Source organism: Lentinula edodes, assembly GCF_021015755.1.
Source record: "Lentinula edodes strain Le(Bin) 0899 ss11 chromosome Unknown C8R40scaffold_61, whole genome shotgun sequence".
In the NCBI taxonomy this organism is placed as follows: domain Eukaryota; kingdom Fungi; phylum Basidiomycota; class Agaricomycetes; order Agaricales; family Omphalotaceae; genus Lentinula; species Lentinula edodes.
In genome coordinates, this window is record NW_025764367.1 from 37,254 (window position 1) to 55,059 (window position 17,806).

The window sequence follows — 17,806 nt, forward strand, 5'->3', positions numbered from 1 at the left end:
ATGGCTGGATGAGCGGAGAACAATGCGACGAGGAAAAAAATATGATAAAAGTGAGCGATATAGATTGAAAGACGAGAAAGCCACGTACTATTGCCAGCAAGTTCTGGTGCAATTGGGACAATTCTTGGGGTGGAACGGACTGAATTTACAGTGCTCGTTTTCACATGAGATCTATAACAACAGTGTATGTTTGAGCGAAATGAAAGCAAAAGGGTTTTTTTTAACGGACTTCTTGCTCGGGCTAGTCGGTGGGCGGTTCGTCAGTCAAACTCCCTTGATATCCTGAGCACCAATGGAATACTCACAAGATTAACAGCATGTCCACACTTGAGATATAAGTTACGAACACTGAGAAGACAAGGTGACAATGATATAAGTACAAGGACATATCAGCTGTGATATGAATGCTCACTGTCTACGGCGGCACATTATCGGTTTCTTGGAACGACGAAGTTAAGAGCTTGTGTTGAGGGTAGTGATACAGAAAAGCGAGGTAGCGATAGATGTCGAGATGCTCTTCCTCTATCCTATCCAGTATATATATATCTTCTCCTCGAAAAAGGCTATGAATAATTATGTCGACCGATATAACAGAATCTTACAAACACGCGTTCGAAAGAAATGCGAACAAAAACCTACATAAGCCATGATATTTAAAAATTACTCAATTGTACCCGCTGAGCAGACATGTTTGGACGGGATACGTATATTTTGTGCAAGGAAACATTGGAAAGTTCAAGTTGTTATGTCGAGTAAAGTCAACGATACGAACGCAGGAAAGGGCTCCAATGCCGAATTAGCAGTGTAACTTGAGGTCTATTCGCAACGACAAAATAGTCAATGAATGGACGGACGATCAGATACTGTATGCAACGTATTTGTGTCAGAAATTCACCTCGGAGAGCTGGATATACCGAAAACATACTCGAGCGGCTTGAACCTGTGGACTTGTACACATAGCAAAACAAGACTTGCTCTTGAAGAATTGGCTGTGACATAAACCGTGTACCGGGAAGAGTAATCGTGTCTTGATGCTTTGGGGGGCTGAGACAACCGCGGTCGACCCAGATCATAGCCTATTGTTATACGGATGCTGGGTGAAGTCGAATGATTAAAAAAGAATAATTTGAATCAACTTCCATTGAATATTGACCCGCCAGTGATGTCAATTAGTCGGACCCATAAGGATGAACAAATGTCAATATCGAGGCTCCGGACATCATTTAAGTATGTGGTACAAGCAAATTCTAGCCTCTTTCAAAGTCAATCCGCATTCGGAATAGTTGAACTGAGACGCGTCACTTCATTGCCCAACAAGACCTTTTGAGAGTTGAATTAGGGCCTATGAGTTGGAGAGGGGAAAACATCGCTGTACCGGTGTCTATCATGAATACCTTTTTTGAGTCTGTCGTTCAAGCAAAAGAGACACGCTTTTTTGGTGGAAGACTGTCGCGTTTTTCAGGGACGATAGTAAGACCAAGGAGAACTTGCTTTCGCATTTTGGCTTTGTTCTTCTTGAGGCGAGCTCTGTCGGAGGCGATTTGCATCTTGATCCCGGCCTGTTATGTTGTTCAAACAGGATAGGATCCTGGTTAAGACTCATTATCGCATACCAGTTTCGCTCTATTTCGAGCTTTCCGTGTTTTCAAAGGAGCTTGTATCTGGATCCGATTACCATTGAAATTGAGAGTGCAGTGCAAAAAAAAGTGTACCTCATCCTCGGTGTGCTGTGAGCGTCCTCCAATGGTGCTCTGTACCTTTCGCTCTCGTGTTTCTGTAATTGATGTTGCAAGTTTCAGGGTATCCTGATAGAAAAAAATGTCAATTGGTAAGTACGAAACGCAGTGCCCATCAACGCACGTTAAGATCCAGAAAACGTTTGCCTTTTTCCCGCATTGCAAAAGGGATTGCCGATTTGGCTAAGCCGGTCGTGCAGTGTCAACTCTCGAAGATATTCGTCTCAGAGACGTACGGGACAACGTACGAAGCACGTGGATTTTCAGGCCGGCAAATTCCCGCACCAGAATCTAAGCAGTCATCGTCCATCTACCCGCACCACCAATCAGTGCCGACTGCGTATACGCTACTGCTATGCCAACTACCCAACGCAACAAACCTGCGCTTCAATCTTTTCGCTGGCCGTCTTCTCGTGCAATATCGGTTGTCACCCACACCGAACCAGAAACTCTACCTCAGTACATCAGCGATCTCCCTACCTATTCAGAACCTACTCTCCTTCAGACCCTCTTATCATCCTGTCAATCTATCCAGAAAATAACAGCTCGCCTTTTCGCAGATCCTGGATTCACTCGAGCAAGCGTCTTTCGCTTTTCCGCTCCAATCGTCGTATTTATTTCATTTATTACTACCATTGCGCTCCTTCCTCAAGATTGGTATATCGACCAGTGGTCAGAAAATAAGGCGATGTTAGTCAAATTCTCGGAAGTCGGTTCCCTTTGTATGATGTCTTCCGTGGTTGTCCTCGGGACGCTGTCATTTTGGTGGATTTTGATATGGGTACTGGCGATATGTGGCAGGCGTTTCATGGAGGTAGATTTGATGAGTGGAAGAAGAACGTATGTTGGGGTTTTTGACAATTTACTGGGTGGGTTGTTTACAAACTAACCACCACATAATAATACCACCTAGTATGTATACATTGGACATTATTTTCTAAAACTACATATACATCTTCCGAAAACCTCTTTTTTGCATCGACTCAAAGTAGCGGACAGTGATGAACCAGCAAATTCAAGACGAAGTACTTATATATATAAACAATAACGCAGTGCTACAAACAATTGACTATATTCATTTCCCGTTTCCGTGCCCGTACCAGATCGTGAATTTCATTGAGACATCCCAAGATACTCAGACCACTTTCCAAGCAATCCTATTGACAATGAATCACTAGCCGATGATAGGAGAGATGGGGCATCAAGCCGAACAATTCCTTAGACGGCTAAGCTATGTCTCCTCGCCGCGTCATCCTCAACAGATACCCGCTTCCCAGCTTTCTTCCTTTCCGACGTATTTACCCAAGATGGGCCACCTCTTGCTACACCGCTCGAAGGAATATATTCCGTGTCAGCGTCATCCGATTCAGGACTGGGCACATCTTCGGCAGTGTACAGGTATGAGCGAGACTTGGCTCGCCTTGACGGTATGGATGTACTAGATGTCGCTGATGCAAGGGGTTGAGATGCCACGTCGGCCGAGGACCCGGGTCTGGAAGCGGGTAAAATTAACTGAGCTGGATCTGTCGCACGGCTCCTCGCTCGGGAGGGTTGGCATTCGGGACCTTCCAATGACGACCGAGCTCCACCGTCAGGATCCTCGTAGTCACCGTCCGCATCTACCTCATGACCAGGAACACACTCCTCTGAACGGCTGGACATTACTGCAGAGGCTGATTTGCGTTTCCGTAATGAGCTTCCACCTGGTTCGGAGTCGGGCTTTCGCATTTTGCTATCGACAAAAATCAGACATGTTCGTGAACAAGTTCTAAAAGTATAGCTTACGTATTCAACTTAGGTTCAGCATAGTTCACACTTTTTCGCACACGTCGCTCCCTGCCGCCAATCTGTGCGAGCTCTGAGTCCAAATCTTGATTATCATGCGTAGCTGGTATCTGTGGAGGGCTAGATGATTGTTGTGGTATAGGTAGATAGTTGTTGGAACTAAAATGGGAACCAGATGATGACCTTGGAGGTGAAGACGATAAAAATTCTCGTCTATTATTGGATGTTCGCGCGACATCCAATTCAACTTCAGATAGTACTGAATTACATGAGTCAGAGGAAAGAAAACAAGCGAACATATCGACGTACCAGCATCCACTGATTGGGAGGGTTGACTTCTTGGGGAGTTGGTGACGTCCGCCAGCTTAAACTTTTTCCCTTCGTTGCCCATTTCGTCGCGGAGCTTCTTGCGTAAAGAGGTTTCATGATCTTTCTCCTTCTCTTTTCCCTTTTCCCTGATGATCTTGCGCTTTTCCTTCTTGACAACGGGGACCTCTTCCTCCGCTTCGTCCAACACGGCAGCCAACTCATCATCTTCCGCAGCCTCATGCGATCCTGCTACTGGACTCCCCTGTCGCACCAAGAGACCACTCTGACGACGAATAGGTTTCCGCCTAGTGGAATTTGAAGCAGAATTAGTAGAACGGTCAATTGGTACAGTGATAGGTGGAGGAGATGACACTCGGGAAAGCAGTGGTAATCGGGAGGCAGAAAGCCGTTTGACTTTCATTCTACGCCTCGGGCTAGGAGTCTTCTCTTTGGCCTCGTCTTCATCCTCCGTAGGATCCGAAGGTTCGTCGTCTTCGTATATCAGGGGAATTGTAGGAGCTCGCGATAATCGTGGATACAGAAGTGAATTAGGCGAGTCTGCGGATGGGAGCGGCCGCTGTGTGGCTCTAGGCGGAGTAGGCGAGGACGAAGATGAAGAGGCTTCTTCGGTTATACAAAAGGCTTGACGGAGAAAGCTCAGATGTTTGGTAAGTCCGAGCGCCTGAGAGATAAGATTCAGAATAAATGATCTTCAGAGAATCATAACGACGCACTGCGGCTTCAGTCTCTGCAATGATTTTCCGAGATTTTTCGCGCTCGCGTTTCAGCTGGGCTGCCAGGTTGATTTCTGAGGCTCGAAGTCGAAGATTTTCGGTGTAGAGTGTGGATATCTGGGCATTTAGCTCTTCGATTCGGACACTGAGGGTCGAGTTGAGCCTACAAAAGTATCAGTAAGAAGCATGATAATCTACGAAGACAAATCACCAACTTCGTGATATGTTTATTGGCTAGCAGAAATTTCTTCTTGACTGCGAAATGCCACCGCGGGTCAGATTGGGTCGAAATGAAGTTTGAATGAGAACATACAGTTTTCAAACTCGAATAGGGCATCATTCTGCCTTGCACTGATTGACACACGAGACTCTCTCCTGCTCATGGTGAGCAACAGCAGCGAGGCTCTGCCCTCTTGACGGTTGAGATAAACGTGCGGTTGCTCAGGTCGCTCTACATGTGTGACCAAATCACATGGGTGTGACACTACTTTGACTACCTATAACGGGATTCTTTTGTGTTTTCAATTCTGTATCTTCGACTCTCAAATATCAATTGTCACTCATTATGGGACAGTATTGGAAAATAATCAATATCGACAACAGAGAATCTACTGGGATCATAGGAAATCTTGGAGAATTCTTTTGGTATTTTAACAATTTCGTTACTTACCTCATGGCCCCTAATATTCCCTGCTCGTACAAGTCGAGCCTCATGCCCCCCAAAGAGAAATCTCAGAAAACCAAGTGAGCTAGGATATGAACCCATCAAATCTGATGTACTCACAATACGCATATTCACATCCACTAGAAACAACTCTCGAACAATCCTGTTAACCCTTCCAACTGAGCTGTTGCTCACCATCGCGGAAGATCTTGTGGAGGATTACCTCGACCTCATCTGCCTTTCTTTAACTTGCACGACCATATGGGAGGTCACTGAAAAAATCCGATTCCGCTCCCTCCACGCTAAACTGAAGACACGCACTTGGGCTGGTGGCCGTATTATTCTTCTAGGAGACTACGCCAGGACTTTGCCTGAGGGAGTTCTCACCGTTGAAGACATGAAACAGCTTCGGTTGACAGAGTACGACGATGACGATGAGCTAGGGACAGGTCTTTTTGAATACTACAAGTTCCCGAAGCCGAAATCAAATATTTCCCTACTCAACGAGGAAAGAGTCCAGTCCAACCGTGCCCTTCGCAACGAACTCAGACAGTATTCTTATCGCGAGGTGTTTTCCCGCTGGATTCATCTTGATTTGGATGACTTTCTACTCGCGAGAACGGAGGGCGATCGCTGGATGGTTCGGAACTTCACCAAACGGCAGTATGTCATCAAGTCCAACTCGCGCAACCTCCCACAGATACTCTACTGCCTTATCGGTTGTTCCCAAGACCCAACAATTTCCATGGAAGGTAGTGATAGCCTTCTATACGGCATTATAGAAGGTAAATGGGCTGGGGACAGGGTTGATATCACGCTCGCCTCGATTCACGAGAAAGAACGTGAGGACAGCTCAGATTGGGAGGAAATCACCACTCGGGTGAAGGCAATGTTAGAGGAACTCGCGGAAGAGAATTCGCACAAGTTTGAATTTTAAAGCGAAGTTCCGCACTACCCAAGGGATCGTAAAAATGCTATTCATACGGCAGATATGTACTCCCCGTTTATAAAAATTATTTTACTATCGCTCTCTTGTGTATATATGTTCGATCTGCTGCGGCTTAAATTGTTAGCGAAAGAGTTATAAACATGAGTGCCACAAGCATAAGCTTTGATTATTAAATAGATTTCTGTGCTCGAGCCTGAGGTTCCAGGCCCTCGTGTCTTGGGCTACTAAGTAGGTATGTGGAGGACATCACAATCCGGGTGAAGGGAATGTTGGAGGAATTTGCACGAGAAGATTTGAGTCTAATTTTTGAAGAGAAGTACGGTCAATGTTCAGACATTCACGGGTCACTTGTTTCGAATGTCCGTCCTACAACTAATGGTCTACCCACAGCGCCGCTATTTCGTGTACGCTCAGTTCATCTATGTTGTTCGGTTGGCCGGTCTCATACGCGGTCAGGACTCAAAAATTTAGAGCACCAAACTCGCATCAGAGTGAAACATCAGACTGGTCGAGGAAGCATATACAAAGACAACTATCAGGTACTCGCAGATAAGGCTAAGAATGCTGCAGGTGCAGTCCTTCATGCTAAGGCTTTTGTAGGCAGTGACATGCCAATAAAGGATATGATTACTATGTACTGGGCTAGAATTGACCCATATTTGAAAAGTGGTGCCGAGTTCAGTATGGATGTGGTTGCATCTCATAGAGACCAATTAGAGGAAGTACAACATTATTTCTTACGGAGGGTTCTCTCTTTACAAAAACGATCATCAACCCAGATTCTGTTCACCGAAACGGGAGTGATGCCAATTAGTGATGTGCCGGCTGGGGCCCGGCTCAAAAGCCCCGGCTAAGGCTCAAATAGCCCCGGCCAAAGCTCATGAAAATCTTGAGCCGGGCCCTACATGAAAGCCAGGGCCCGGCTGGGTTCCGGCTCAAGCTTGGGCCCCGGCTGTGGTAGGTGCAAACTGTGAGATTCAAAATTTTTTTGATCTGTTCAAGTATTCACCATTGGATCATACAAAATCCAATGTAATATGTGAGTCTGAAAATACTGCCACAATGGTCTGAAAATTGTATCACAATCATTGCCAGAGTACACCATTGTTTCTTAATGCTCTAACTTTGTGAGAGGGGTGTAACATTAAGAATAATAGTGTACAGCAATCAAATGGTAGAATTCCAGTACACTAGACTTATCAGAGTAGCAAGCACCAAAATCATTACCTGTTGTTTCAACTACTGTCAATTCCAAATCAGATCAAAGTGGTTCCTTCCTTGAGGCTTGTAGACTAACATTCAAATTAGAAGGTGCTGCCATGTTATAGTAAAATCTACAACATGATACCTTCCCAGTCCTCATCAAGAGAGATTCACTGTGAATATGATGATTTGATTCAAGCTCCAACCCATCTACAATGGCAAAAGTATCCGAATTGTAATGCTTGAACAATTTTAGGTGATTATGGCATGAACCAATAGTTATCCTTGCAGCCGAAAATGGTGCTAGTGATGTCCATATAGGTAAATATTGAGCATTTAGCTTCATGCATATCAGCCATTGCCAATTCCCAGGTGGGAATTTTGGCACAAAATTCGGCTACTCAGCCCCGGCTCAGAACCCGGCTTGGGGCCTTTGAAAATTCTGAGCCGGGCCCTCAGCTTTCCACAGCCCTAGAGACGGCTCCGGCCCGGCCAGGCTCAATCCGGCCAGGCTCATAGGGCCCAAGGGCTCAGAGCCGGAGCCGGCACATCACTAATGCCAATCCGCTATCGAAGAATCATTCTTTTCTTCAAGAACATGCAGTACCTGGTCAATTTACCACATCATCATCTCGCATGGAAAGCATTCAGAGAAGCTTACTCTTTGGCTCAAAATGGACACACATCAATAATTTTGGAGGCATGCAGAGTACTTGACAACCTGCCAAAACCATTCACTTGGAACATTCCAGAGTTTGAGGATATCACTACTGCATACCTGAATGATCTAATCACTGGCATTCAAAATTCCATGGAGAAGACTCTGCAAAAGGCTGTGATATCTTGTCCCAGAACAATGGACATGTAAGACCTGGGTCAAAATAGGTCTTGGGATAGGTTTTGGTATAGGGATGTTTATGTTGTAGCGTGCTAGGAGCAGGCTGGAGCTCGAAGGGAGCTACGGGAACCGCGACCGAGGACGGGAATGACCAAGTAGTGGTTGGGATGACAAGATGATGACCCTTGAGGGGGTTCCTAAGAGGTCTCGAGAGGTCCCTAAGGCGTAGGGAGGTCAAGGAAGAGTGCGGAACCGTACGATATTGCGTAGTAGGAGTTGTACTCGCTAGAACGTCAAAGTAGAGTCGAATAGGTTGTATATGGGAAGGGGTCTCGAGGGTGTAAGCTCTAGAGAAGGGAGGTACCCGTGAGGGTAGGTCCCTGGGGGCTGGGCGCGAGGAGGGGCGTTCTCGAGTGTGGGAGGTGGTAACGGAGAAGCAGTACGTAGTTCGACGTGAGAGGTAGCTTCGACGTTATCTAGATCGAGGTCCCGAAGCTTACGAAGTAGCTAGGGAGCTCTGGGAGGTTTGGAGAAGGATAGCTCACCAAAGCGTGTAGGCGTTGGGAAGCTTTAGTAATATTCGAGGGAGTTCGGGGACTCACTCGGAAGGCTTAGACTTGAGGTAAAAGCGTATATTCAATCGTATAGACGATCAGAGAGACGATAGATGAGAGTGAAGAGAAATAGAGGTAATGAAACAGAGAGTAAAGAGAATTCCGTATAGGTAGCAGGTACAAAGGGACAGGGACTGGACCTATGTAAAGGGTGTGTGTTCAAAATATACCAAGCTGGGCTTCTGGACGCTACTGGACTGCTTAAATACGTATAGGGAAGTTAACAAAGAGACATAGTACGAAACGGGCACTTAATGGGGTTTCTAAGTACATCAGGACGGAATGATGGGCGCATGTGCGGGGTTCCAGGACCCTGTCGTGGAGTGGTTCGGTTGCATTGAGGGGAACTAAGATTAGTGGAGGTTGTCCTAGCCGTGAGGAGGTTTGCGGCGTTGGGAGTGTTCTCAGGGGTTCAGGGAAGTGGTTGAGGAGGTAAGGGGGGTTGAGGAGGTTGGGAACTACGTCAAGGAGCTTATGGGCTATGGAATTTGGGGCGAGGCATGACATTACCCCCCCCTCTACTCCTCCGAGCCTCCGAGGAGGTTGCTGTTGTCGTCAGGTGCTTTCCACGTGACTCGACTTTTTTCGTTTATAAGTTCGTTTCCCGTTGTTTTTTCAGCATCTTTTCATCGTTGTCCGAGTCAAACTCGATCTACTATGAGCCTCCCCTCTTCCAGTGCCGCTACCGGAGCTCCCAATCCCGTGCCACCACCGGTATCTTCCCCATCCCATCCTAATTCCACTGAACCGACTGAAGATGCCGCTATCGATGAGCTGGCTAATACACTTGAGGAGCCTCCTCTAGGACAGTTGACTCTTTTTCGTTCTGTTTTCGGCGTGGGTGTATCGTTGGCGAGATATATCGTCGACGATCCCCTTTGGCCGTTGCTCGCCTGCTGCTGGGCTCCCTTGCTCCTTTTGTATTAGAGGCAAGAAGGAGGCAAACTGTTCGGTCGTCCCCCACCTTGCTCGTTGTAGTAACTGCGACGACAAGAAGCCCTGCGTCCTAGGTCGACTTGCTCGCTTTCGTTACTTCTCACGTAAGTGTTCCCGCGACTTAGCTTTTGCTCGAAGGTTTCTGGAGGTGCATGGGGACCCGGGTCAACGAACCCGTTTCACTCTCCCTCTGAGCAGTGGAGGAATATCGCAGCGAAGATCGAGGCCAGTACGAACTCTACTGTCGCCTTGATCGAGCTGAATTCGCTGGACGAACAAGATCAGCAAGAACTGGATCGTTTGGAGCTTGGGGAGTTCCTTCGAAAGCAGCCTCAGCTCCCCGGCCTTCAACCACTACTTCCTTGCCTTCCCCACTTCCTTCTGTTGTGGCGACTCCACGCGCTTTGGCGAAAAAGAGGAAAAGGTCCAACCGGCAGGAGGAGGGAGGTTCTTCCTCTCTACGTAAGCGTCCTGTTAGAGAAGTTTCGGAGCCTGAGGTAGCTCCCGAGGTCCACGACCGCAAGCGTAAACGTCCTGTTGGGAAGAGTCGGGATGCTGAGGTACCCGATTACCGTAGGGTGGTGCTGGTTCTTCGTCCCCCCCTTGTCGATTCTTCTGGTTCGGTCCCTGTGACTGGTGATCGTGTTGACGGGGTGGTGCATGCTCCTCCTCCTTCTGAGGAATCAGGGCGCGCACGAGTTCCCCTTCCACCGTCTCAGGCGCAACCTTCAGATCTCTTGGGCCGTAAACGGTCCAATTCGCCAGGTTCGTCTAGCCGCTTCATTCCACCGGTGGTGTCAGAGCGTCGGTCCGCAGGTGACCATAAGCACCCCTCCTCCTTCTCAAGTGAGTTCTCTACGTTACTGTTCTTCAGGTCCGAAGTTTTTGTCTGATATCTGTATCCCAGCGTTCCCGCGATGTTCCCCATCCTTTTCCTCGAGCTCGAGCTACTGCTGCCTTGAAGGCTGAAAACGACGCTTTACGGGCTGAAGTAACGGACCTCCGCAAGCTCCTGGAGGCTTCCCGGACTGAAACTTCGACACTTACCTCTCTCCTTCGCGAGACTACGACTTCCTTGGACGACCGTAACAAGGACCTGGAGGCAAGTCGTCGCGCCTTGCAAGAGGTTGCTGCAGACCGTTTGGAGTATGGTCGTGTTCTGTCTCAATTTAGGGCCATTGAAGCTGAGTTGCCGCAGGCTCCTTTGGAGGTAGATGTCGTTCCTCCTATTCCTTTTCCTTTTCGACTGACCTGTAACTTCTTGTGAATCCCAGGACGCGCTTACACGATTTCACCTTGCAGTTGCAGAGGTAGACGCTTATAGGGAGGTGGCCGTCAGGCAAAAACAGGAACTTTCGGAACTTCGCGCGCAAGTTGAAAAGGAACAGAAGCGGTCCTATGAGGCCCACGAGGAGTTGGACGCCGCCAATGCGCGTGCTATTCGTGTACGGGATCGTTTGGAGGAGCTTGAAGAAACTGTCCATCGTTATCGGACACGGGCTCATGTTGCCGAGGAACTTATCCGGAAGTACCCTGAGGATGAGGGACTGTATGAGGTGGACCTACCTTCGCTTTCTTCTCTGCAGGATAAGTTGACGGCTTCCGAGGTAATGCTGCGCCGTATGGCCACCTTTGCTCATCGATTGCATTCTGCTGACCCCGCCAACCTCCTCCACCATCACAACACGTATGTGGGGGGTCTCATTGAGTCGGTCATTACCCTCCTATCACGTAGCCTCCTCCATCCTCCGGAACAGATGAGGGCTGTTGTCGAACTGGCTCTGGATTATCTGTCCCAAGGTCGACTCACCCATGGCGAGCTGCACCTCCGATCGACCAGTAGCTTGTTGTATTACTACTCCAATGCTGCAGATCGTGTTGAGGGTTTGTATCAGGACATGTTTACGCACTCCCGTTTTTCGTCCGACGAGGCGTTCCTTACTGCTGCGCAACACGCAGGTTACATCGATGCTCGTCCTGGTTCCCTAGAGCCGCCCTTACATCGTCGCCTCTTTTCTTTTGATCATCCCATACCCCTTCCTGGAAGTCCCACTTCTGATCATATCCCCGCTGTTCCCATGATGGACGCTGTAATGCTGATGTGGGAGGATATGATTGGGGCCTATGTGAGGGAGGTTCTCGGTTATCCTTCCTCCCCGGGTCGCATCTTGCCTCCGGTAGAAGTTCCCAGTTCCAACAATCCCCGCCGGCAACTACTTCCTTGGTCGTGGATGACCCTCCTCCCGTGTTAGGTGCGAGTGACTCCGTGTCGCGGAGCACCCCCTTGTTCCTACCGGGATCCCTGTCTCCCACCTCCCCTCGTTCCCCTTCCCCCATCCCTTCCTCCCCCCGTGTTCCTGACGTCGTTCGCGAGGTTGTCGATTTGACTATGGATGACGCCGAGGACTTGTACGAGTCGCAGGAGGAGTTTCTCGCTCGGACGGGTGGGACGGTGACCATTAAACAGGAAGTTACCGAGTCCGATGTATTGTAGTCATTTTTTGTTGTATCTACGTACCCCGAATCATATCTTTTATTGATTTTGTCGCCTCCGTTAAGTCTGAACTCCCCTTGCGCCTTCTTTTCCCAAATGGAGGTAGCTCAAAGGGTTTGTCGATGCAGGGTCCCAACGAAGGGTTTGTCGATACAGGGTCCCAACGATCCGGTTCGGTTGAGAACTGTTGCAGGAGGCACATTCTGGTTTGGTTCACCAGTCGCTTCTTCCCTTTCTGTTCTATAAAGGGTGTCGGGTAGGTCCTCTTTCCTTCCACCATGCCTCCCACTACTCGTCCCACCTTGGTACCCCGTACTTCCAATGCTCACCCTTACCGTGCTGAAAACCCACATCTTGTTGCTCGGATTCGTTTGCTGGAGTCTCAGCTTGCTGACTCGCGGCGGGAGAACTCCTCCCTTACCTCCGCTCTTCGGGATACCTCCCGTGCTCTCGAATCTCGACAACGAGAAGTGGAGCAGCTACGGCTTTCTCGTCGTGAAGTGTTAGAGCGTGGAATGGAAGACAGCCGAGCTTTGGATCAGTTTCCTGCTCTAGATGAGGCCCTATCGGGGGCTCCTGGTCAAGTGAGTACTTCATTTTCCCTTCGTTTCCCTCCCCTGTTTGACCCGTCCTCTCAGAGTATCTCGGAACGCTTCCGGAAGGTGCAGGAAGACCTTCACAACGCCACTAGGGAGCGGAGAGTCGCTGTGGAGAAGCTAATCACCTCCACTCGTAAGAACTCGCAGTTGAGGACCACCCTACTGCACCAACAAGGTCTGGTGGATGAATCAAATGCTTTGGCAACACGTCAACGTCGTCGCGTGGAGGAGTTGCAGGAGGAGGTCCATCGGGTTCGCGGTCGTGCCGTCTTCGTCGAGCAAATGCTCAAGGAGTACCCTGACGAGGGTTACTACGAGGTCGTTCTGCCCCCTCTCTCGCAACTTGAGGGGGACCTTAATAAGGCTCATGAGGACCTCCGCCGTGTCGCTACCTTCGCTCATCGCCTTTATCGTTGCGATCCTGCCACCGTCCTTCATCATCACCATCGTTATCTTGGGGCGATTATTGAGGCCGTGATTGCTTTCCTTCGTCGTGGTCTCGATTCCGATGATCTCGACGTTACCGTTCACAACTTCCGGTTGGCATTGGATTATGTACAGGCAGCTCGAGGTGTCCATGGAGACATGTATATGCGATCCATAAGCAGTATCCAGTGGTTTTTTAACAACGCTGTCGACGAGGATGAGGGTCTTTATCGTATGATCTTGGAACACTCTCGATTCGACAGTGATAGTCCCTTCTTGACGGCTGCTCACCATGCCGGTTTTGTTCCTCCTCCTGATGATTCTGTGGAGCCTCCTCTTCATCGGCGGATGTTAGCGCTGTCTACCGCTCTTCCTCATAGCGACGGTGTTGGGAGGTGGGAAGACATCGTTCCTGCTCTCCCCAGTATCGACCAGCTGACTGCTGATTGGGAGCAGATGATGTTGCAATACATTCATCACATCACTGATACTCCTTTGTCTCGTATAGATACCCAAGGTCCCATGTCGTCGGTGGAGCCTGCTAATGAGTCGTTGCCTGAAGCACTTGTCCGGCAGTCTCCTGAAACTCCGGCTGCCCTGGAATCTACCTCCTCTGTCGTCCCCACCCCCAGGTCCCTCTATTTCTGCCCGAGCAAGGGTCGTTAACCTCCCCTTCCCCCACTCCGCCCCCTCTTTTCGGGTCCGTTGCCAATCTAGTCATCGACCTTACGGGTGATGACGACGAGCTGTATGAGACGGAGGAGGTTGGTGCTGGTCGCTTTTCTGTGACGAGGGAAGTTATCGACTTGGCGGCCAGTCAGGATGTCGTTAAGGACGAGTCGTTGTAGTGTTCCTTTCTTGCATAGTCTTCTTGTCGTCCTGTCCTTTTCTTTTTGTACCTTTGTTTTATGCGAAAAATCCCTTTTATAAATAAATGAAAATCAATAAGACTGAAATCATGGTGCCTTCAGGTTGCTTGAACCCTCCGATGCACATAGTCGTTGGTTCGTCGTGAATGTCGTGCGGATGTCGTTCTCATCGTTCCTTCGTGTCGTTGTCAGCTCCGGTCCTACCCCCTATCCTCCCTTTCATCCTCCTCGTCTTCCTGTGCATCCTTTATGAGGCGAGCCCAATGTCTTTGCGATGGTTGTCGCTTCCTTGGATGTTTCTCGTGCCAGCTCCGCAGGAGCTCCAGGGATCCTGCCATACCTTCCCATCCTACCCAAGAGTTGAATTCTTCGCTATAACCCTCCCATTTTACCAGATATTCCACTTCCTCCGGTCGTCCCTTCTTGGGTTTGGAATCGAGGATATCCTCAACAAAATGCTCCGTCTCTCCTTTTATGAAGATTGGGGGAGGTGGGGAGGTCTGGCGTTTGAATTTGTCGTGGAAGTGGGGTTTCAGTCTGTCTACGTGGAACACATTGTGAATTTTGTGGAGGTCCCCAGGGAGGTCCAATCGGTACGCATGGCTCCCTATTTTTGCCAAGATTGAGTAGGGACCCGTCCACTTGTGGTCTAACTTCTTCATAGGTCTTCTCGTCCTGACGTTTTCCATATTCAACCAGACGTGATCACCCTCCTTCCAGTCTGGGGCCTCCTGGCGTTTTTGATTCGCGTACTGAGCATAGACCTCGTTGGCTACTTGAATTCGCTCCTGTAGGTAAGCGTGTAACTCCTTGAGGTTGGATGCGTATTCGTTGACCTCCGCCCCTTGCACCAGTTCCAATGTGATGGAAAGCTTTGGGTGATACCCTTTATTGGCAAAGAACGGTGAGACGCCTGTCGTTGTATTTGGGGTGTTGTTGTATACGAATTCCGCCATTGGTAGGAGAAGGTCCCAGTCATCCTGGTCATAAGAGCAGTAGATCCGAAGGTAAGCCTCCACGGCTTGGTTTACTCGTTCCGTTTGTCCGTCTGTCTGGGGATGGTACGCAGTGGATAGGCGGGATTCGATCCCTAGTGCTCTACAAAGCTCCTTCCAAAATTGGGACACGAACAGGGAGCCTCGATCTGAAACTATATCGGCGGGCATCCCGTGCTTCGAGAAGACATGAGTTATGAAGAGATTAGCGAAGTCCTCCGCATTATCCGTAGTATGGCAAGGGACATATATGGCCTGTTTGGTCAGTCGACACACTACTACCAGGATAGCATCGTACTTCTCCGGACCTGCTGTGACTGGGAGCTGGGTGATGTGGTCAAGTGAAATTGAAGACCAAGGTCATTGACCGATTGGCAGTGGGCGGAGGTTCCCGTATGGTTTGGATCGACTGGCTTTCGCTCTCAGACATGAGTGGCAGCTCCGCACATAGTAGTTTACGTCCTTGGACAACCCTTTCCAGAAGAACAGTTGGCTTACGAGCTTCCTGGTGCGTTTCTCCCCGGGTGTCCTCTCAACTTATGGTCGTGGTACGACTGTAGGACCTCTCTTCGTAGTGTTCCAACGTCTGGGACATATATACGACCTCCCCTCTTTATCAGACCATCCTCCCACACGAGAGATTCCTCCTCGTTCCGTGCAATCCGCTCAATGCTTCAACTATAGTCGTATCCTTTGGAGCTTCCCTTACTCGATTTACTAGAGGTCTCGTTCATAAGAATGGTCGCGTTGAGTACGTTCTGGAGGTATGAGTACCCTTTCCCTCCCTGCTAAGGACCTGGTCCCTTGAAGCTCCCTTCTTTGGGTACACGTCTGATCTACGGGTGAGCGCGTCCGGCTTGGCTCCCAACCTCCCTGGGCGATAGTTGATGACAAAATCGTATCCTGAAAGGAGCTCTGCCCACCGGGCTTGTCGTGCTGTTAACTGCTTCGTAGTGGTGAAGTACTGGAGATTGTTATGGTCTGAGTATACTTGGATCTGGTGTCGGGATCCTTCGCAGTACGCCCTCCATTGTTTAAAGCAGTCCACGATAGCTAGGAGCTCCTTATCGTATATGTCGTAGTTTAGTTCCGCGGAGATCATTGATCGTGCATGGAAGGCGATAGGGTGTATCTCCCCCGTTTCAGGATCCAGCTGTGATAGGATCCCTGCTATTGCCAAGTCGGAGGCATCGCATTCGAGGATTACGGGTAGGTCTGGATTGTAATGTCCCAGAACCGGGGCTTCAGAGAATGCTGACTTCAGGAGTTCGAAAGCACTACTACACTGTGGAGTCCAGTTCCACACTGAATCTTTTCGGAGGAGCTTTGTGAACACCTTGGTGATTCCCGAGTAATTGTCTATGAACCTCCTATAGAAGTTTGCGAATCCGAGGAACGCCTGGAGCTCCTTAACCGTCCTTGGTTTTGGCCAGTCCAGTACCGCTTTCACTTTCTCTGGGTCCATGGATACTCCCAACGGTGATATAATCACTCCCAAATACTCCACGGTGTCGACGTGGAATGTGCATTTTTCCGGCTTTGCATGGAGGTGATTGGCCCATAATCGTTCCAGGACCTTCTTAACGTGCTCCACATGAGACTCCTCGTCGTCTGAGTAAATCAGTATGTCGTCCAGGTAAATCACCACACAGACGTCCACCATATCGTGAAAGATCTCGTTCATGAAGAATTGAAACGCGGAGGGAGCATTCGTGAGCCCAAAGGGCATTACCAGGTATTCGAAGGACCCATACCGAGTTCGGAATGCGGTCTTCCACTCGTGTCCCTGGGCTACCCTGACGTTGTTGTATCCTGCGCGGAGGTCGATCTTTGTGAAGATCTTCGCCTTCCGTAGCTGATCCACTAAAGTTCCTATCAGCGGTAGAGGGTACCTATTCTTCTTCGTAATCTTGTTCAGAGCTCGATAGTCCACGCAGAGTCGCAGGGTACCATCCTTTTTCTTGGCAAACAAGACAGGAGCTCCCGCAGGGGAGCTGGAGGATCGTATGAACCCCTTGCCTAACATCTCATCGATGTACTCCTTGAGGGATTTCAGCTCCTTCTCGGACATGTTGTAGAGCTTCCCTATGGGAGGTATCGCATCCCCTTCTGTCTCGATTTTGATATCGTAGGGTCGGTGAGGAGGTAGCGTTCTTGCTTCTCCAGGTGAGAACACGTCCAGGTAGTCCTGGTATTGGACGGGAATGGATTTCTTTAACTCCTCCGTCTCCTGACGCTTCGACTCTTCTTTGTCGAGCTCATTGACGACCCCTCCTTGTTCCGAACTAGGGTCCCCACTCTCAGGATCCTTTGGTTGCTGCACTCCCTCTGTGGCGCTGCTATCACTTGCCCGGAGCATTTCTTCAGTAGGGGACTCCTCCTTCGTCGGCGATATATGAAGGAAGTACGCTGGGGTTCCCTCCCTCAGTAGACGATCCATCCCAGCGGCTCCTATTAAGCTGATGGGTTTCCCTTGTATGGATGGGTCCGATTTTCGTTCCACCACATGGGTACCCGCTATGAGCTGCTTTCTCCGGAAGTTGTTGCGTCGTATTGAACCCTTGGGAGTCAGACCAGACCTTGAAGGAATCTTGGGTATGTTCAGGCTTTCGATGTCTAAGGTGGGGAGGTCGGGATAAGGTCCATGTTCCCTCC

General features: G+C 49.3%; 3 protein-coding genes across 3 annotated transcripts; 1 reads left to right on the forward strand and 2 right to left on the reverse strand.

The window, feature by feature from the left end:
* Positions 1 to 1,202: 1,202 nt before the first annotated feature.
* On the reverse strand, positions 1,203 to 2,331 carry C8R40DRAFT_795327 (uncharacterized protein). Its single transcript, XM_046236236.1, has 5 exons — positions 1,861 to 2,331; positions 1,713 to 1,805; positions 1,614 to 1,661; positions 1,376 to 1,559; positions 1,203 to 1,320 (listed from the first exon to the last, which is right to left on the reverse strand). The coding sequence occupies exons 1-4, from the start codon at positions 1,894 to 1,896 to the stop codon at positions 1,413 to 1,415; spliced, it is 324 nt and encodes a 107-aa protein (XP_046080012.1). The 5' UTR covers positions 1,897 to 2,331; the 3' UTR covers positions 1,203 to 1,320; positions 1,376 to 1,412.
* A 623-nt stretch (positions 2,332 to 2,954) lies between these two features.
* Positions 2,955 to 4,947, reverse strand: C8R40DRAFT_1074411 (uncharacterized protein; the record flags this gene model as incomplete). The annotated part of the gene is made up of 6 exons (XM_046226704.1): positions 2,955 to 3,468; positions 3,522 to 3,780; positions 3,831 to 4,512; positions 4,565 to 4,727; positions 4,780 to 4,819; positions 4,878 to 4,947. The coding sequence occupies 6 exons, from the start codon at positions 4,945 to 4,947 to the stop codon at positions 2,955 to 2,957; spliced, it is 1,728 nt and encodes a 575-aa protein (XP_046080013.1).
* A 33-nt stretch (positions 4,948 to 4,980) lies between these two features.
* On the forward strand, positions 4,981 to 6,276 carry C8R40DRAFT_1132690 (uncharacterized protein). Its single transcript, XM_046229247.1, has 2 exons — positions 4,981 to 5,308; positions 5,373 to 6,276. The coding sequence occupies exons 1-2, from the start codon at positions 5,130 to 5,132 to the stop codon at positions 6,163 to 6,165; spliced, it is 972 nt and encodes a 323-aa protein (XP_046080014.1). The 5' UTR covers positions 4,981 to 5,129; the 3' UTR covers positions 6,166 to 6,276.
* Positions 6,277 to 17,806: the final 11,530 nt, after the last annotated feature.

Bases quoted from the DNA above. Each gene is read 5' to 3' on its own strand.
- C8R40DRAFT_795327 (XM_046236236.1), bottom strand. From the start codon at position 1,896: ATGCGGGAAAAAGGCAAACGTTTTCTGGATCTTAAC. The intron at 1,662-1,712 runs GTACACTTTTTT...AATCGGATCCAG, and splicing joins CACAGCACACCGAGGATGAG to ATACAAGCTCCTTTGAAAAC. The intron at 1,560-1,613 runs GTATGCGATAAT...ACAACATAACAG, and splicing joins CTCGAAATAGAGCGAAACTG to GCCGGGATCAAGATGCAAAT.
- C8R40DRAFT_1132690 (XM_046229247.1), top strand. From the start codon at position 5,130: ATGGGACAGTATTGGAAAATAATCAATATCGACAACAGAGAATCTACT. The intron at 5,309-5,372 runs GTGAGCTAGGAT...CACATCCACTAG, and splicing joins GAGAAATCTCAGAAAACCAA to AAACAACTCTCGAACAATCC.